The sequence below is a fragment of the Copidosoma floridanum genome, unplaced genomic scaffold (assembly GCF_036245765.1).
Source record: "Copidosoma floridanum isolate Cflo_tuat_1 unplaced genomic scaffold, Cflo_Japanese_pri ptg000029l, whole genome shotgun sequence".
NCBI lineage: Eukaryota > Metazoa > Arthropoda > Insecta > Hymenoptera > Encyrtidae > Copidosoma > Copidosoma floridanum.
Genome location: NW_028321906.1, coordinates 2229374 through 2250873, shown reverse-complemented (window position 1 = coordinate 2250873; position 21500 = coordinate 2229374). Strand labels below are relative to the sequence as shown.

Here is a 21500-nt window from a genome sequence, read left to right as displayed (position 1 = left end):
AGCGCGTGTTTGTATTTCACGTGAAATACGAGGCAGCTGCGACATCGTAATCCTCCTGCACCGCGCCTACCCTATTATTATTCCCCAATGCGAACGCACTCGAATCTCGACGTTCTTTTTAACTAATGTGTTTTTATATTTATTGGAGGCTCATACTACTGCATGATATGTACTTGTACATGCTGTTACAATGATGCTGTGATTTGTAACTCTCTCACATGCTGTTACATTCGTGGTACAAGTAACCCGTTTATTATTTTTTCCCTTATTTTAAAAAAATAGGTATCTTGCGAGTAGCGTGAGTTCTCTTACAAGTTCATTCAAGTACCTATGATTGCATTCGTAAGGAGAAGTTTGTGCATCCTTAACTGTGATGTAAAATGTTTTTTTTTTTTTTTTTTTTTTTATCATAAAAACGTTCTCAATGCATACATTTTGAAATAATACAGTAAATAATAAGTATCGTAGTCAAAGTAAGAATTTTACTGTAAATTTGATATGTATATTAATCTTTATTAGTCTTAGAAAATGAATGAATGAGATATTTCCTAAGATGGAGTAAGTAAATTTATCTTCATGTCAATTTTACTGATGGACAACGATTCTCAGTCAATATAAATTCGTTGGCATACCTAGTTTTGTAGAACAAAATAGTGTACTATTATTTTTTTTATAAACATTTTTCTTCTCAAGTATTTAATTGTTCAATAAAAACCACTCATCATTATCGTTCAAGTAAAAAAAATAAGTTATGAATGCAGGACAACGTAATCATACATGCACGTACTAGTATGTAAACATGTTATGTTGGAAAAGGCTGATTTACGAAGAGTCTATAATACAGATATTTATACGGATGGTGGATGCATTATTTATACTACGATACTTTAGAAATATTGCTTTGATAAACGTAATATGTATAGTTATCAGTACATTCGCATAATAAATGTTATCCTACTTTCATCCATAGATTTTTATTGTAAAAATATCGTACAGTAGCTACTGGTTATCACGAAAAATCACAAAGTACAATTGCAGTACAAGCCATTACAAAAATACCAGCGAAAACGCTCAAACAGGTGTTGAATACACATGTAAGGTAATCGAAGCCAAGTCCCGCCTCGCCTCATTAAAATATTGTCCCCATGAATCATAAAAGAGCACTAGAGCCTCGTGCCTGTTACTCTTCCGATTAGGCGAATCGAACCTTCCCGCCTGCGAGAGAAAAGAAGATCCACTTTGCGTGAGATCCCCCCACGAAACATACATCACTCGATTGGCATCCTCCCAGCCCCCCTTTTCCCCCCACGGATAAGAGATAAGACCACCGCAGCCTTCGAGTCCGTAATGTAAATACATGTACGTACATGTGCTCGTACCCCCGCAGAGCGTATAGTTTTTGCGCGCGCGAGAAAGACTACAGCGGGAGGGGCGAGGGAGAGAAGAAAACCGTCAGCACAGTCCAATACCGATCGGGGGAGTAGTCATGGAGGGGGGGGGGAGTAATAATGAGCGAGGCAGATTTTGAAGCTTGTACATTATCTCACCCCCTGACACCCTCCTCTCCCACAGTACACACATATACATATAGCATCTGCTTCTGCGGATTATACGTTTATGCATGCGGGAAAGCCGCTCTCGGCGTATTTTTCTTTGATATTCTCCCCTCCCCACCACCATCCGTTACCCTTACAATTTGAATAAAAATATTCCGCGGAGTCTTCTTCACCGGAGTTCCTTACTTACCCGCGTACCTACGCATACATGTACGTACACCGCGCGGAGACACACCACGACTGTGTATATGTACCTACTGTCGAGCCAACTCATTAAATATGTATAGCCGGCGCTCTCTCTCTCTCTCTCACTTTTTCTTCTCTCGAGGCAACACAACCTCCTATTTCTTTATTTCGGGTTCATGCCTCGACACCCTTCTCCTCCTTCTTCTTTTCCTTTTCGCCGACGCCCGATCTGATAATGGTACGCTACAGTCAGCGTGATTAGATGAAGCATATGCTCGATTCCGGGGTATATTGGCTCTCTCGGCGGTACACAGCATCTCCCTTGTATTTACGATCGAGCATGTATGTGCATGTTATCTCGGGCTCCTAATAAATCGCTCCTCTTTGATTTGTATAATTTCGCTGGCTCTGACAAATGACGTCTATTTGTTTGTTGCCGGCGATTTGTCATCCGAGCTTCGTGCAAGTTGTTTGGACTCGAGCGAAACTTTGCTACTCGATCGCTTTGCGTTGCTGATAAGTCGAGGATGTATTTTTTGCCATTTTTTTTTCTACCCCAGTATGATAAAATTTAACATACTACCGATGGAGTATTACTACCCAAGGTTTTCAATGTTTGCTATATTAAAAACAGTGATAGTAAGTTCAGGATTCGAATTTCAGAGACCTGTGACGTAAGGAATCCATCTGAGACTTCTGGGTTAACTTCTTATGGACTTAAGTACTTAGAACCATGTGTTTGACTTTGACAAAACCTTAGTATTCATTGGAAAGTGTCATAAATTGAAAAAAGTCAATTGAAAATGATTTTTATTAAGGTTTATGATGGGGAAATCAACTGAAAATGGGATTAAAATGACTTATTGTATCTACCATGCTGAATTGATAATCTTAAGAACAGATAAGCTATTCACGTGTTTATTGTTTTAATTAAGTTCCTAAAACATAAAATTTCCCTTTTATTGTTCAAGGAGCATATACCTATTGTGGCCCTTACTTTGAGTGGTCTTGATGCTTACACTGTATCTTGTTTTTTCATTTAATAGTCTTAATGTCGAGTTTTCTTGCTATTATACGCAGTTTTAAATGCTGTGAAAATATTTAGTCGTTATTATTAATTACAAGCATCCTCGTATTTTTATTCTTCGTGTAAGTGTTTACTGTACAAAGGACTAAAATCATATTTATTTTGAAGTATATTTATTACGACATCTGTAATACACCCAAAAATTCTACTGGATTTATGTGGTTAAGATGCATTTCTCACCGAGAACGTTGTTTGGTTAATTTGCCTTTAATGGGTTTCCATCCAAAACACTACGGAGCTCATCACAACAGGACAAACATTATCTTAGCAGCAAAAAGGATTGAACGAATCTCAATCTCATTTTCTACAAATCAAAATGCGACAGCGTCTTATAGATACTCGTACCTTCACTGCGCAACATCAAAGAAACCATACAATCAAACCAAATATTTCACCCCACCCGGCTCCACGCGCGCATCATAAATATTAGATGGCAGCCATAAATAGTCCATTTCCCGAAGATTCCTCCCCAACCTTGAACCAGAGTCGAAAATAGCACCCTTCAGTGTCCTTGGGTTGTAAGTCTAACAGGAATAAAAAAGACAACCCTCGGCCCCCAAAAATCAACCGCGACACCTCACCTCGAAAGACACGCCGAATCTTGATCCTGACAAATACCCGGGCCCCCGAGAGAGCCTTCGCCACTGATCACCCTCGCAAATTAACGAACGCTTCTTTCCTCCCTCCGGCAATTGGTATTAATTGCCACGGGCCTTTTAATTTTTGAGCTCCGGAGAAAGAATGGCAAGCCAGAGCTCCTCGCGAACTCGCGCTCGTGATCCTCTGCTGGGGATGAGGCTTCGTTCCCCCGCGCGGAAACAAATGGCTCGCAAGTTATCACCCTCTGAGTTTCAAAACACCGTTTCTCAGCAGCCGGTGTAAGACGCATGGAGGGTGGGGGTGAGGAAAAAAAGAGAGGGCTGCCCCCCGTTTAAAAAATGTAAATTCGTTAATGCAGTGCCGGTCGGGTCTTCGAGTGGCTGTGCACGCTTTTTCCTTGGAGGCCGAGGGTGCCAGAATTTCCTCATAGCGCGCGCGCGCGCGCGTGTACCCTATTACCTGGGACTATTATCCAATACGAAAAAATCAAATAAAGTATGCTAAGCTGTCTACGTGGACCCGCATTCCGTCCCTGGGGCTGTGGGGCTATTTTTTTCTCCACTCCACACCCCTGCTCCTTTTTTTTTTTCATAGCACTTTGCACTTGGCTCAGTGCACATTCACTCCACTCTTTTCATTAACTTTGCGATCCACTCGTTGTCCTTCGCTTCACTGCAATGTACTTTTTTTCTCACTTGAGCTTTTACATCAACGAGACGTCGATTTGTCAAGCCTCGTTTTATCGAGCATGCAATTATTTTAGATGATTTTTCCAAACTGCTTCTTTTAATCTTCTTACGCAAAGTCGTACTCATAGATGTTAACAATAAACGTTTCGCAGCGATGAAAAGCAATGGTTATTTCCCAATAGAACACCTGTTGTAGGGCTATGAAAATCTCAAATCACCTAGCTTTCAGGTCTATCCGCGAGATCTAAACACTGGTTGTTGAGCCAAACATCGCGAATGGAAGCCGTTTCACGCCTACGTTACTTATGAGCTGCTTACTAACTTTTACAGCAAGTGGACAAATCGAGTGATGGCGAAATATACAAAACCCGAGAGAAAATGTTGCCCATAAACCCCAGCCTCTGTTTCATTCAGCTCATCTGGAGTAGGAGTCTCCATACAAAGGATTCATCTCTCCACGTTTTTCATATAATAGTCGAGAAATCAAGGCCAAAGCAAACGGGTAAACCCTCTATAGTGCCTTTTTTCTTGATTAGGCGCCCAACAATATTAACGCGCTTTCGTAAAAATTGCGTAAGACGTGTGTGGTTGCACCCATATCGCGTAAATGTATACGTTTGACGGAAAAGACACTCGGCTCTCGAGTACTGTTGCACAAGCAGTGGGTCCCTGTACGGACGATCGCCGCTACGGGGGGAAATTACCACGTGGGTCTTAACAGCATACGATCGGCGTAAAGGAAGGTGTTGACTGGCCATTAAGTCAATTCAACGATGTCTACCGTTACGTTGTATTATTTAGTACCGTATGAGATTTTTACGAGGCTGTACAAATAAAAGAGAGAAAGAGAGAGGTAATACACTTTAGAAAATGAATATCGATAAATCAAGTTTTCCGAGTTGTAACTATATTTTACCCGTAGAAAACTGAGACAGTGGAATTTTTTAATCACGAAAACTCCGACATCCATCCCTCTGCATATTAGAATATGAAGTACAAATATGTAGAATCATAGAGATAATGTAAAGATAACTGAGATCTGAATTAAAATAGTTGGTCTACAAACTAAAAATGCTACAATATTCCAATAGGGAAAAAACAAAATCTTTAATTAGTAAGCATTAGTAAGAGAGGAAATCCACCTCTCTACCAACTAACTATCAACAAAGAGAGATCAGATAAAGATCAATTTTTTAAGAATCTTTTACAGGATCATTTGGCCGTATGACTTCTTTCTAACTTAATCCATGAGCCCAGGTGAGATCGAGGTGTTTCTGACCACCCATAACTATACGGTTTGAGGCCGTCTATCCTTTAGCTATCCCGACCGATCGGAGCGATCGGCAATCTCTCACTGCACGGGCTGCATTAGCTGCTTGCGCGCGTTATTCACATGACTGATTGCAGCGTGCACCTGAGCACGAGTACGTACACTTTCAAGAGCGGGTGAATCGAAGAGTTCAAGACCTCCCAGATCGGGTCGATCGCGTGTGTGGCAGGCGATTATACAGACTCTCGAGCAGGAGGAAGCTGGGTCATCGCGCCTCCCCATGCGCTGGGGTGCGCTGGGGTAATAGATTACCGAAGCAGCTCGAGTGGTGCTACGACCGTTATGTATTACATGTACGGCGAACTGGCTTCCCAATCGTCGATATCTATAATGCTACTTTGTCGATTTTCTTGGGCAGTCATTGGTATGTGCGAGTATTAATAGCTTGTCGGAGGCAAGGCGTTTATTGGTAACGGTTGAGTTTGCATGACCTGTGCGTGAAACTTGCTTGGAAAACGCATCTTTACTGGCGTTTAATTTGGGAACTATGGAAGCTTACTGACAATGATTTTTATAAGTAAATGGATCTTACTTTCAATTAACAACTTAATTACAAAATGGATTTTCATCAAGTAACCCAAAACATATTGATAATACTATGATTTCAATTTAAGAAGGTTCCAGAAAACAATAAAAAGTGTTAGGTATAACACTGAAGAAAATTAAATTACACTAAATCAAATTTTGGTAATTTAGAAAAAAATCACTACATTTCAGCTATGAATTTCATCAAACGTTGCTATTTTACAATTGCTGGAACTGAACATGTTGGGCCGATATAAAGGGTTATTTTTCACGTATATAAATACAAACAAGAACTCAAAGAACCTTCCATGCCTCGTTCCACCAACGGCTTCTTTCATGATTTAAAAAAATGACCCTTAACTACTACCAAATTCCCGCAGCTCACGAACGTCTGTCATCCGACGTACCGCAGCGCGTTTACTACGTTTGTCAAAGCGAGAAAATTGCACGTCACACCCATCGCCTCCTCTCTCTCTGGATAGGCGCGATTTTGCAGGTAGTCGACACACAAGAAGCAAATGATTTACAGAACCGCCATAGCTGCCAAAAACGTTGCAAGTACGAAAAAGAGACGGCCGCGTGGTCACATATATACGCGCAGAACGTCGATCAGGACCACGGTAAAGGTTGCTCGCGTGCTTGTGTTTTTTCTTGCTACTTGTATGCTGCATCGCCTCTGGCACGTGCTGTTGTAAGAAGACGACGACGCTTGTGGGGAGATTTTATGTGCTCGTGCTCCCGAACGCCCGAGGCACGCATGCGCGAGCAAAAAAGAACACGGCTCAAGCTTATATTTTGTTTTTATGGAGGGCGGGTGTGAGGAGGGGGATGCGATCGGTTGAACGGCGTTTAAGTGGCCCCGCACAAAAATAGGGGGCCGTAGGGGGCCGTGTAATGTCTTTGATTACGGAGCCGATTTTCGAGATGTTTTCAACGAAACGGTATTTTCGTGACGAGGTACACTCTGTAAGATGTATTGAAACAATATTGATGATTTTCTGGGAATATAGTTGTAAACGACTAACTAGAGCGATGGGTTCTTGATGATTTAGCGACAAAGTGTATTCGTGATTGTTTCGAGATCCATTTTTTTCGCATTGTAAAACTGTGTTGATAATGAATCGATGTTATTAGGAGTAATTACAATAAATTGTAGTGCCACTCGTCCCATATTATTTCGAGTAAAGTGTACTTGTTGTTTGATGACCACAGGATTTTTTTTTTGAATGCTTGTATACAAATTTGATCAAAATTACCCAATCTCATTTAACAGGCTTTTCGAAGAAAGCGTTAAAGCGAAGAGGTTGCCTTAAAAAAAAAAAAAAAAAAAAAAAAAAAAACTCAGCATACCGAAAATAAGCAAAAGAAAGCACGTGAAAGAAAAAGTGGTAAGCGGGAGGAATGAAGCGGTAAAGAAAACGAAGAAAGCGGACAAAAAAGACCGAGCGATGCCGATCGCGCAGAAAGAGATCGCAGGAGCTTCTCGTTTTGAGAACTTAACGAGCGTACGTAGCGCCTCCTTGGCAAAGTTTGGCGTGCAGAAACCATTCGGTCGAAATCACTGTCAAATTATCGGAGACTTTATGGCACGTTAACGCAAGAGGCTAGGGCCTGGCCAATCGATGTGGATCTTTCCATGCTTCTTTTGATCGAACGCTCGATTATTGAGCCTACGCGCAAGAGCTGCTGCATTGGGTTTACAAGTTTTTTTTTTCAATGCAAGATGTTAAGAGATACAGGGAAAAAGTGAGCCCACGTAGCTGACAATTACTTATCAAAATCAGCCTTATTGATCTTCCATCATAAGCAGTACAGTTTTGAATATATATGTATTTTTCTGATTTTAAAGTGATGATAATTTCCTATCAAGAGAATAAATGTAATCTAAAATTTAGAGCTAAATTTGCTTAAATAATTCGATTAACAAGTTTATCGATAGGCTACGCATCATTAACTAACAATGATAACGTCAAATCTGAAAGCCTCAAGAACTTGTGTATGTCCTTTTAAGGGAAAAGATAAAAAAACCTCAAGTACTTTACTTCGTAGAGCTTCATTATTTAAAAGTTGTGACGAACAGTAAAGTTGATGGATATTGATTGTAGTTTTTAAATGTTAGTTCGAGTTTCGAGTATCAAAATCAAAATAATGTTCTTAACAAGTACGAGTAAAAGCTAAGGCATAATTAAATCTCATTGGCTTCTTAATAGAAATTCCAAATTCCAATAATTATTGTCCTATAATCATGATTTTACTTAAACTGCTATTTTCATTGAGTTTTAGATCAATTATATGTGATCCAGAGCTAAAATATTAAGACTGAAAAACAAATATTATGTAATTCAATGTACTTTAATTTTTCATTATAACTTATAAATTATAGTTATCTCCAATGATAGTAGTATAACATTTTTTATGCCTTAGTATCAGAAATCATTAGCCAAATTGTCGTCAGTCAGTGATATTCTCATGGTAACTGTTGAACTATGTTATTTATTTTCATTCCATAAGTCAGAGTGAGCAGAGGCTTAACGTATCAGTAACGATTTGTATTTATGCTAAATTTCGCATATAAATGTGCAGTAGTCCTTATAATGTCATTAATAAAATTTGTTGTTTCTGAAAAAAAAGAAGACGCAAAATTTTTTCCAAACGTGTAGGACAATCAATAGTTAACTAAATTCGTGTCAATACGTAACAAGAGTTGGTATGACCTTATACTTTTTTGTATTTAAGATGCTTAGAAGGTTCGATAGAGCTGTTTCAATGAATATTGTGGCATTAATTCGGTCATTTATGAATATTTCATAGACATTTTTAGATAATACTATTTGTATTTATAGAGACATCCAAAATACAGGTAAAGCCCCAGTTCTTGTTTGTAGTAAGAAAGTAAATATACCTCGGAAAATTGAACAGATTAATACTCGAACTATGTTAAGTAAGCCTACCAATCATTTGATCTTGATAACATCTCTACTTAGATATATGCTTGATATAACCATACAGGACCAAAATTTTGCTAACTAAACTATTAAAAATAATTTCATATAAGTTAATTACAGATAATATATAATAAGTAATATAAGCTAGTTATAGCAATAATTTTTTTTTGTTATGTTGACAAATAAATTTAGTAGTGCATTGCACAACCAAATTTTGGTTGGACAAACAAAATTTTTTCCGTACAGTTAGTAGTTGAAAAATGGTTTTTTAAAAACTTCCCTGAAAAAAAGATCTCGTGGGTCTAATAAAGTGTTTTATTGCTGCACCGTACTCATGACATGTATAACCATCATAGTTGTTTTCAAGTAATCGATTATAAGAATAAAAGAATAAATTTGTCAAAAGAGTTTTTTTCGTTTGCAACATGTGACTGAACGTCTCATAAAATTTGGATATTTAAAGACAGTATTCTGATAAAACATTTTACTAGCACTAGATCGTGAAGACATTTAATAGAATCCGAGAAATCCACACATTAGTGATTATTTTTTACCTCGACCCCTAGTGCAACGTACTTATGTGATTTATACATACTTTCTCTAATGCACCAAAGTCCATACACCTTCTCCTCAGCCCTTTTTTCCATAATCGAAATAATCGCACCCACTGCATCCACCCTCGCAATTATCACCGCCATTAGAGTCTAATACACGGCCCAGCAGATCACCATGTATCCAACCTGGAAAGATCGGCTCGACCAGCGATCCCAAGCCGAGATCGCAGCAGCAGTAGGTAGTAGCATGGTTCAAAGGCGCGAGCAAAAAGACAAGTGTGCGGATGCAGGTAGAGCCAGGCGTGGATCGCGATGTGCAGAGCTGGGCCCGCGAGGCGAATCGTATATTATAATACAGGCGGTTGTGCGGGGGTATGGCTCGGGCGGACTTTTCGGCAGGCTATAATCAATTCTGATTGCAGGCCGCCGAGAGTGGAGTGGGCACCGATAGGTATACGGAACGAAAAGAGGCATGAGCGGGGCATCCAGCCTGCCGTTTTTCGTTTGTGTGAGTGCGTACGCACAGAGGAAGTAGGAAGAGCTGGAGGAGTTCTGGCTGGGTTTTGTAGATACATGGGGTAAGATTGCGGTCGCGGGGAATGGTGTTTTTTTTTTTTTCTTCTTGAGGGGGATAATATGATTGAATGGTAATTATGCTTGGTCGCAGGATGGTGAGATTGCGGTGCTTGGTACCGGGGTATAAGTATATGTACCATGTGTGGTGGATAATGACTGGAATTCGTTCATTTTGAACTCATTTGTCTAATGGGACTGGGTACGGTTTGTGCATTGGAAACTTATTCTTGTGCAGTACATACAATATAGAGAATTCGTCGTAATGAAATTTCCTCTGTGATTAGAACAAAGATTTAGAGTATGCATGGAAATGAGGATTAAAAAAATGATTTTTCGAGAAAAAAAATTAACTTTCTGAAAATTGTCAGATGCAATTACCAGAAATTTGCAGTAAATCTAACACCTCATATTACTTTTATTTTTTTAATATTTAATTTCATTAGGTAATCAAATTATTACGTAATAAGAGATTATTTTCAAATTAAGAAAAAAAAGATATAGTTTTTCATTACTACAAAATTAAGACAAAACTAATTGAGATGATTTCAAATGAAAAGGAAAGCTTTTTCATGCTAACTTACACGCAACTATTTAGAAAATTGAATTAAGCAACATTTCTATTTTATAATTACACTAATACACAGGTACATACAGATATTTTACAAAAATGTTATTTTTATTATTCTTAAAATACTGATCACCCCACATACCAAGTTACTTATTTCTCTTAAAAAAGAGTGCTCCTGAGTTCGCTCATTATGGATTCAGTTTAAAAATGGACAGCTTTGCGTAGCAGCCTGAAGCTTGTCCACAGCGGAGTATCAGAGCCCTGCAGGCCGAATCCAATGGAAAGCTATATCTTGTCTGCTTTGCAGTATCGTCCATCAGACTTCGACGGCAAGCGTAGCTAATGCCCTCGACTTGTCACGGTCGCAGGCGAGACGCTGCTCACGTCACAAAAACATACACTTCAGCGTTATTTATCGCTCGCTCGTCTGCTGTACTTTTTTTGTATGTTTAATTTCTTGTACTTTTTTATTGGATGGTCATACATGCGTATTTTTTGTGTTAATAGTAAAAAGCCAGAATGAAGAGCTACATTGTTAGTGAATAATGTACATAATTATATTTCTAATATAAACAATCAAATTTTTAACTGATAAAACTCAAATTGTACAAATAATTTTGTACTTATGATAAACCAATTGTCAGACACTTTAACGTGAAATTGCGAAGAAAAATAGATACATCTATTTGCTGAAATTTCACATATCGACGATTGACTGCACATGTGTGTTATAGAAGCAAGTTGTAGATCTTAGCGAGACATAATTAGCTTGTGGCGTATACGATTATCTTTCAAAAACTAACTGATGAATACAAATATTTTAAGTAAGTGCACCTCTTATATTTTATAGATTGTACTCTAAGATTTTATATGGATTGTTTACGATGCAAACGATTTTTGAGAACAGCCACACAACCGTTTTTGGCTCAGTAAAGAGGATAAAATTATCAATTTACGATAAAGTAGCATAAAAATGTCGTAAATCTTAAAACCGTAAAATTTTATGTTTTAAACCTTGTCTTTTATAATGTCACGAAATCATTACAAGCTACAAAAATCATTTGGAACTTAGACGAAAACATTACATAGATTATACATTTTTTTTATTATAAATACTCTAGGAAAACAATCAAACACAAAACTTGTAGTTTTTAACTATTAACTTGGTTCAATCTTTTATCCATATATTTATCCACTAGTTTCTAATCGTTTTTTAATTGAGTATACAAGTTACATTATTTTTTTCCTCGTAATGTAGACGATCATCTAAAGATTTTTTAAAATAAGAAATCAGCTTCGAAATTTCAAACTCATAGTTCGGTTTGTCAAACTTATTATTGAAAAATGGTGCATAATTATCAGAGATTTTCATGTTTTTTGGAAATCAACTTACATCTCATTTTTAAAGACTTATTGTGTACTTGATACAATAAATTAAAAACTACTTGACTGAATAACTATTTAGTACTATAATTTAAAGTTACAAATAATAAGTATGAATCCAAGTATATTAATTTTAAAATTAACCATCTGCTTATAAAATAATCGATTTTATTTCTTAACTCATAAATAGAAAAATAACTAAGAAAAAAGTGAATGCTGTTTATGTCAATAAATTATTTTCTCTAAAATTTACTATCTCATTCGGTCTTGGCTATATCGACCATAAATGTATACACATAAACATTTAAATTACGAAATGCAAAATCACTTACCAACGCACAAGGGCTCCTTTGAATTAATGAAATTTGCAATTATCATGAGAGTCGACATTCCTTAGGAGCCACTCCCTGCAATTGCCGAAAACAAACCCACAGGTACCAAACCCTCTTTCCCCATCCTTCTCGACTCGTCCGTCCGAAATCTCGCGGGCGTAATTATCGTTCATAAAGATTCAATTCGAGGCCGAAATTCAGCGGTAATACCTCTCATCAGCCGAGAAAATAATAATATGTACCTCTCGGTGCATGCAAACGAGGGACTCCACGTGCCCTCACGCGTACAGCATTGTGGGCTCGAATTCTCAAAGACGCGGTCTCTCACGTATTTCTTTGCTATCTTCATCACGTTCGTGATGTTTATTAGTGAATCGTGCAACATTTATTGCTGCAGTGTCTCGAGGTGCTTTGCACATTTGGTCTCTGAATGCCAACGGATTTTAGGTCAGTGGTGAAACCAAGACAGACTAGATACCTTCTAGAACTGCGCTGATCTACAAAGTTATTGTATTTTATGGTATGTATGAAAAATTGGAAATTTTCACTTGCAGTAGTATATACAATTATTTTAAAAGTTCAAATGATGTCTTGCTCGTTCATGAATTTTGATGAAAAATATTACTTTGCAAACTTGTATCGTTTATCACTAACTTCTAAAAAATGTCTATTTGTATCGATTTTATTAAATTAACGTTATAGTATCATTTAACTATCAAGTTTATCTGGATTAAGAACTTATATTTTCTTTGACAAAATGATTTTATCGATAGTATAGCTTTAAATGGAATGTAGAAACTATAAAAGCGATATATTTTTATAATTATTTCAAAGATTGATTTTCAAATAAAAATTTCAACACACATACGATTAATTTATTATACACTTTATTAGAAGGCTAAATGGAATCACCGTGTTTGCTCGTTAACGTATGGAGAGGTAAAAAATACTATGGTTGCTGTGGTATTATTACATTATACTTATTTATCAAAAAATATCAACAAATGATTAAACAGTATAATTTTATTATTAGATGTAAAATCGAAAGCATCTACAAATGGTCATTTTGACGTGCAAGTATCAAGGTAAGTATACTTAAACTCTGCTTTAAATTAAAAATAAATTTTTAATTAGTTTCAGTATTAAGTATTGTTGACTCGATATCATAAACATTATTTGAGGAAAAAGAAATATAATTAAATGACTATGATTGTTACCTGACTTTTTTTTCATCATCAGTATTGTCTATTGGAAAGTTACAAACACATGTACGAAAAGCATAAGAAAGTCAGCTGAATCGCCAGTGTAGGCTTAATTGTTTTCTAATCTAAATAGTAAAAGCCCCACTCAGAGCTCATAATCGTGTTATAGCTTTCAACGCTGATGATAATATGAGTGTGAGTTTCCTAATGTTGAGAAATCGTCAGAAATGTACCATGTTAGTGTTGAGCTTCAAAGCAATAACCACGTCGATGCTTGAACGACGACGAAAAAGGTAGCTCAGCGATGAATCTAATAGTAGGATTGAAATATTGCATAGTGATATTGGGCTGCTTCTTTGTACTCTACTTTGTGCTTAGCCAATACAAATCACCATTAAAGTCTTTGAACATCAAACCTGACCTGCAGGTCACGATAGAGGACCTATATAGGAACATACAGCAGCTTACGTATCGAGTGGATTATCTCATCAATGTAAATCACCAACTGCTGGAAGCCCGTATTTCTTCCAACGACTCTAACCACGATGTGAATAACATCAGGCTGCCCACGGCATACAGTCTTTTTTCTCATTTGCTTGGAGATAGAAATTCTCTGCAACCAAACCTCATATACAGTAGCGGCAGGTCGGGTGCAAGCATGGTGCTTGGGATACCTCATGTCAGACGGGACAAGGAGAATTACTTGATTCCTACTCTCAAAAATTTAACGGGTAACATGAATTCTACTGAAATGGCGGACACGCTTATAATAGTTTTTATAGCTGAGGTGAGTTCTTACATTACTCTCATGTTTTATTTCATTTTTAAAATAATTTTTTTCTTTCATAAATGATATTAATATCTCAATTTTACCAATTTTCTTAAATGGATTATCTACAAAAATTTACAAAAAGTGTAGATAAATAGTTAATATTCCTTTCGTTTAAGTCTCTTTTTTTACGTTATTACTATAATTCATTGCATATGACTTGTAAGTGTTTCCTAAAACTTTGATTTTTTTTTAGACTGACAAGAAATATGTCAAACGAGTAGCAAAGGAAATAGAACTACAGTAAGTAATTATTAGTATGATTGCCTTAAATTGTCAGTATAACAAACAGTTTATGGTTAATGTTAACGCTTTTATTAACTGTGAATAAGTAATTTTATCTGTGACGAATCTATTAAACCTTAAAATAGTGATCGTATGAATATAAAAAAAAAACTAGTAATTTTAGGAGTTTTACAATTATGGTTTAAAAACGATTAAATTAGTGTGTTAATTAAAAAACAAGAAATGGTTTATTGCTTGAATGTAGATTTTAGTTAGTTAAAAAATTACTGAAATTGTTTGCTATTGAAAAATTCAGTCGTGTGATTCATTACAACAAGTACGGCTTATGACTAAATACTTTTTAGTTTCAGTGAGTGTATATCTGTAAATAAAGCCAGAATAACTTCCCAACTTTAAATGTTTCGTACTTTTTTCAGTTATGACTTTTTACTTGTAATAATTAATTTTTGTATTATGTTATACCGTTTATTCGTCTCAAGTCATGAATATTTCAAACGTATTAATGTAAACAGTTTTTCTTTAAGTATATACTTGTTGGGAAGAATATCCGGAAATACTGAAAATTAAACCACACTTAAATTTGGTTTAATTTTTTTCTCTTTATGTAAAGATAATAATAAGTACCTACATCTCAAGAGACAGATTTCTGATGTACTCTGTATAAAAGCTCTACAAAAACAAATATAACTTTCAAGTTACTATCTACAATAAACATGAATCATACGATTTTGTCGTACAGGTTTCCGGTCGAGTTAAAATCAGGACTTTTGGAAGTGATTTCACCTAATCCATCGTATTATCCAGATATTTCGAAAGTGCGCGATACATTAGGAGATTCACATAATCGGGTCATGTGGAGATCAAAGCAAAACTTGGATTTTGCATTCCTAATGTCGTATGCTCAGACAAAAGGAAGCTTTTATTTGCAATTGGAGGATGACATAGTATCTAAAAAAAATTATATCGGGACAATGAAATCCTTCGCTTTACAAAAAACCAATATGAAGCAGGATTGGTATATTCTTGATTTTTGCGAGCTAGGTTTCATAGGTAGGATAAAAATTCAATCGCAATTAGTATCGTCTCAGCTTCAAAATAATTTCATAATTAAATAAATCTGCAGGAAAGTTGTTCAAAACCTCAGACTTACCGTGGTTGGTTCAATTTTTTACAATATTTTACAATGACCAGCCTGTTGATTGGCTGATAAGTTACTTTTTAACCGTAAAAGTTTGTTCCTTCGACATGGATGGGGTGAGTAAGAACTTGCACTATAATCATTGAACTTGTTTCAGTCACTTATTTTCACAAATGTTAATGTCTTTAGAAAAAGTGTCAGGAAGCCAAGGAAAAAGTATGGCTCAGCTACAGCTCATCCCTGTTTCAACACGTTGGACTTCATTCCTCGTTATCAGGAAAAATACAGAAATTAAAGGTAAATTAACTTTTTGCCATAATACGTGAAAGACAATAATCTTACATTTCATTACAATTGCAGGCTAAAAAGTTTCTCTGAACCTGGCTCAATCATAGTCACTCATGGGCTGGAGCTCGGATGTTAGCCAAAGGACCAATGTGAATTACCAGGTAAAATTCACGAGTATCAACATCTCAACTCAACATTTCAACTCATTATCCAGGCCATTCGTAAGCTGCTCATGCAAACAGAGTGTCGGCTCTGCATCGCAGTGGCTTGTGACTTCGTTTTATAAATACATTGCACGCGCGCGCGCAAACACGTGTGTGTGTGCGATCAAACGCGACTCCGCAACTCATATAAGTCGAAGGAGGAAGATCGGAGAAAAGGAAGCCATGCCGGCATGTCAGAGGGATCGGAGCCGAAAGAGAAGATGGGGAAACGAGCGACGGTACTGCACGCGCTCGGATAATTGATAGCGGGATGCTAATAACCCGCACGAGCTAGGAATGATAATGCGCCCCTCTCTGCTCCTTTTTTCTATGCCTCCTCTCCTTTTCCCGCGCATTTTCTGAGCCCAGGGTGGCTGACACTTGTCAGCTGACGCGTGTGCAAGCCAAGTTCCTCGCTGGACCTCTGTGACAGTTTGGGACGTATTCTGTATTCCGTCTGCGAACGCATTGGTCCTGACTTGGTAGTATATGAGCTCGGAGAATCACGTATCTTTTGCAATTTGTTACACTCAACTGGTTGTGTATTTAGTATCGAACGAAATGTTGAGTGAACGAAGATATCGAGATTTTGAGCGTGATTGCTATTTTTGTAGAATCTTTTGTTGATTACTGTTACGTGTGTTTAAGTGAGATTTAAGTGTTCGAGCAACAACAAAATATCGTATAAGATGTAAGGATAGTTAAGGGAAGAGATTTTTTATTTTGAGGACTCGAATGAATTACGTGTTCACATACTTTTTTAATCACGATTTATTTGTTCATTTGGCAAATTCGTGAAGTATGATACAAAGAAATAGCAAGTGATAAAAATATTTGTGAAGTCAAGCCGATGTCAAGAGTACATTAAATGTATTTTGAAAAATCTAAAAATTTTTAAGTATTATCAGGTATTACTTGAAATTTGTAAACTTTTTCTAAAGAATACAAGAAGTAAAAAAGAATTGTTTACTATTAATTATTTGAGTAAGTGAGATGTCCCAAGACAAGGCACCGTAAAAAAAAAACTTCTCCTGCAACTAAAATTTTCGAGTTCCAATCACTAACAGTTCTGGATTAATTTTATAGGATTTTGTGGTGGCTACTGCTCGGAATAATTTAAAAACGAGATTACGAGTGCTATTTACTTAATTTTTCGTTTGTTACTAAAGTCCATTTTTTAAATCTTTTTTTTTTTTGTTTTTTTTTTCAAGTTATGAGGTAAAATGGTACCCCTCAAGTTACAACTGGGTAAATATTGGGCAGCGGTCAAAAATAAAGAGTTAAGGTCTAAACTCGTTTAACAGTACGATCTTATACATCTTGTAGTAAAGAAAAGAATTCATATATTCTCAATAATCTACTATGATGCATATATTTAATACCACACATCAACAGCTTACACCCATCTACGAGATGAAATAAAAATTGAATTTAAAGGAAGAAAAAAACATTCAGCTCATATCTTGCAAACAACATCCACTTGACGACTGTCAGATGCAACCATCACAACCACTAACAAATCCAAGAGGATATGTGTGTGTTTTCAATTCGCACTAATTATATGATTATCAACATCCTTTTATATTCACAATAATGACACTTACGTTGTACAAGGTCTTAGGCCCTAAAATATTAAACATGACTAATATTCACAAATATCCTAATACCAACTCATTCACCGAAAAAAACATACATTTCTTAAGATAAGTATTTGATTGTCAGATATCCATTGGTAAAATAAGATCCAACCCTAGATACCGATTCCAACTGTTTGAGTGTATTTCCCGCAATAATTAAATTTAAAACTACGCCAAACAAGTGTTTCTCATAAAATTTGTCCATCCAAGTTGACAACAGTCGAAACTGTCAAAAGTAAATGTAGCCAGAGTGAAATCAAGAAGAAAGAAGGAAAGAAAGAAAGAAAGGAGTAAAAGAGAGAGGGAGAGAGAGCCGCAAACAACCGGACGAGGCAAAGTGTGCGCTTCGCCGTAGTCGGAGTAACTGCTGCCGTTGACTAAAAATAGAGCGACAAGTACGATTTACTCAATGAACTGTCATGCTAATATTCGAGACGTTCTATTAGAATAATCAGACGATGTGTTGGTTCGTGTGGTGAACCGACGATTTTTCGAGGTGATCAACACATTACATTGGTCGCATGTCCGCTTTAAAACTTATTAGGATGATGATATGGATTGCAAGTGAGTGATGGTAATTAAGAGGGCTGATGCTGGTTGACTTTAATAAATTATAGTTACTGAACCTGACTATGTCTTTAGGTGGTGTGACATGGTTGACGCCATTATTTTATGGCACGATCGGTAATATTTGTTAGCAAGAGATAAGGCTATGAAAACGTTAATCAATAACAGCAGGGATACAAGACGTGGTGAGATAATATTTTAGAATTATTTCTACTTAATATTTGGACTTAAAATTTTATATGGATATTCTTGAGCGATGATAAAAAAGTACTGAGCAATACATTTTTGGGTTTTTAAATATTAGTAACAGAGTGTTATTTATTGAGAATATAATGTGATGTATAGTTCCAGTTCATAATTTTTTCTCAATTAATAGAGATTCTCATGAAAATTAAACGAAAATTGACAAAATCGATAAAGCTTGACAACTATATGTCATAATTTTTTGGTCATGATTCATCTATAATTATGTTAGTACTATCGAGATAAAAGTAAAGTTTGCAGCCTTGTTGTCCCAGCGTAATAAATTACCAGATACTGGAGCAACTTTGAGTAGTTAATAGTTTTTTTTTGTTAAAATTAAGTATATAGCTGTTTTAACAACTTTTCGAAATTTGATAAGTTATGGACTTTATATACTCCTCTTTCTGCATATTTGTTACGTCACTTTATTTCTGTTTTAATTTAATATTTTTAAACAAAAGTTATTTAAACTTTTAAATGGATGAAGAATTTTTTCATATTTTCTAGATTCATCACAGAACGAGGTAGATCAACTATAAATAGTATACATTCCATTATTTGCCGATATGCACTTGGACAAAGTAAAATTTTTTCGATCCATTTATTCTTAATTAGCACAATTTTGCTTAGCTAGGTATAATATTCAAAAGTTACAGCCTGATTAAGGTAGATAAAATATCGACCTCTACTTATTGTGATGCCTATGGACAAGTGATGTTAACGAATTGCAAAAGACTTCAAGCTTTTTTCAAACACTAAGTTTTTATTTTTACTTCTTTTCTCATAACTTTTCATATGAGCTGCTTTTCAAGTTACCATGAATCACTTTTTATTGACTTGACAACATCATTTTGTAAACAATTACAATTCTTAACATCACCTAATTATCTTTCACTGAATGGACGAAAAAGATTTTCAAGAGTAGGTATTTCGTATGGATTATTTATCAACATATAAAATGATAACAGGAAAACACTATGTCAAAGCTACATGATAATACTAATATTGCAACGTCTACCAAAAAGAAATATCAAATTGCTATCCTTTTGTTTTCAAAAAATGAATCATACCATTAAAAATATGTTTTTCACAATTTCAGTGTCGATGCACTTAGAATAATTAAAGATCAATGCTCGCCGAAAGCGTTAATTTCATAGTTGGTTTAATGACTAAATCACAACGAAAAAAACGATGTAATTCATTTCCTCTTTCTTAGTTATGGACAAGGAGAAAGCACACACACACAAACAAATGCAAAATAAGACGAAGAGCGCACCTGTAGTAGGGAAAGGCTTGCGTCACATGTAGATCCATTGGCATGGTGGGGTGGCCGGGGGCAGCCGGATGATGCGCCGGCGTTGGCCCGTAATCGGCACCAGGGGGTGGCTGCATCATACCCGCCGCGGCAGCAGCGGCGTGATGACCGGCAAGCACGGCACCCCAGTAGGCACCAGCCGACCCGGTGCCGGTCATCGCTGCAGCAGCCACCGTCGTCGCCCCCGATTGATGCGAGTAATGATGATGATGGTGGTGGTGGTGTGGGTGGTGGTGGTGATGATCGAGCTCGAGGTTGAGAGATCGGCTACCCACAGCTGTACTTCCTGCTGGGTTGTTGCTAATCCCACCACTGGTACCACCTACCCCTCCAGATCCACTGATTCTAGCACCGACGCCACCATCCGCACCCCGATGCATCAGCCAGCCCTCCACCACGGATGGGGTTGACTGCCACCCGGAAATATCGGCCGATCAACTCGTTTTTCGAGAGAGATCGGTTCAACTGGTTTACTACTCAGTGTAAGGCACTATTTAAAAATGCTTACCCTTGAGCACACACTTTTCAACTATTTTTCCCTTCTCATATACACTTCCACGCCACGCTTCGAATCGGCAACGTCACTCTTTAAACCCCAACGTACGGCACTCTGCTTCGATACCGATCGAACTCTCGCGTGGATAGATAAACATCAACATTGCTCTTTTTTCATCACAAACGCAGTATCGACGAGTACCACTTTACTAGACACCGAAAAACCACACAATCTCAACCGGGGGACATACCGATCTTTACCGATCGCACTGGACACTGATCCGAACTTTGCGCGCACGCGTCGCCTCGCGAATCCACGCTCGCTCTGTCGTACCGCAGCATCGCCACAGCTAGCTACTGCGTCAGATAACTAAGAGCGGGGGAGCCTGCAACGAGAGGAAAGAGAGAGAGAGAGAGAGAGCGGCGCGGCCTTTGGCTCGGCCATGAATGATGCCGGTACGGCCGCGTGAGTGCGGTGGCGACGCTGCAGGGGACGAGTTGCTCGCGGGGGCGGAGCCTCTGATCCGCACTTTCGCGTCGTACCTACCTGTACGCGCTTCGCACGCTCTCGGGAGGGAAGAAAGAGAGATGGAGAAAGAGGATTGAGACGACCACGTGATGCAGGGCGCGCGCGCGTATTCGCGCGCCACCCACCGCCGAGCATTACTTGCACGCAGACAGCCGAGTGGAGGATGCTGCGCCAGCGGTGCTGAGCGAGCCCTCTCTGCGAACCCTCGAGAGTTATAGATACCACTGACTGACACCGGAGGAAATCGACGAGGGTTTGAAGAGATCTTGCGACTTTTCTTGATAAGTGGATCGCGTGAAATTGATTGAACGTTAGTTTTTCAACTAAACAATATTTTTTAGCTTTTATGCCATGTGCATTTCATAGGATTGTCAGTAAGTATGTCTGTGTCAGGTCATTGACTCAAACTGAAAAGCTTATATCTATCTGTAAAAGTTTTGCAGAAAAAAGTTTTTCAGTTGAAATTCTACAATAAAA

General features: G+C 37.4%; 2 protein-coding genes across 2 annotated transcripts in view; one reads left to right on the top strand and one right to left on the bottom strand.

Annotated features, from left to right (window-relative positions):
- Nucleotides 1-20836, bottom strand: part of LOC106644186 (protein trachealess) — a 363163-nt gene extending 342327 nt beyond the window's left edge. The window contains exons 1-2 of the mRNA XM_089596061.1: nt 20756-20836; nt 19961-20409 (exon numbers count right to left, since the gene is read on the bottom strand). Of these exons, the coding sequence (XP_089452187.1) occupies nt 19961-20409; nt 20756-20836 (530 nt within the window). The remainder of the gene's footprint in view (nt 1-19960; nt 20410-20755) is intronic.
- LOC106644190 (alpha-1,3-mannosyl-glycoprotein 4-beta-N-acetylglucosaminyltransferase B-like) lies at nt 13820-16274 on the top strand. The gene is made up of 6 exons (XM_014359591.2): nt 13820-14320; nt 14559-14605; nt 15348-15658; nt 15732-15862; nt 15936-16043; nt 16107-16274. The coding sequence occupies exons 1-6, from the start codon at nt 13838-13840 to the stop codon at nt 16122-16124; spliced, it is 1098 nt and encodes a 365-aa protein (XP_014215077.2). The 5' UTR covers nt 13820-13837; the 3' UTR covers nt 16125-16274.
- Nucleotides 20837-21500: the final 664 nt, after the last annotated feature.

What these genes read in the sequence shown, in the direction of transcription:
- LOC106644190 (XM_014359591.2), top strand. Translation starts at nt 13,838, where the DNA reads ATGAATCTAATAGTAGGATTGAAATATTGCATAGTGATATTGGGCTGC. An exon ending in TAATAGTTTTTATAGCTGAG is followed by an intron (nt 14,321 to 14,558) that starts GTGAGTTCTTAC and finishes ATTTTTTTTTAG; the next exon opens with ACTGACAAGAAATATGTCAA. An exon ending in GCAAAGGAAATAGAACTACA is followed by an intron (nt 14,606 to 15,347) that starts GTAAGTAATTAT and finishes TTTGTCGTACAG; the next exon opens with GTTTCCGGTCGAGTTAAAAT.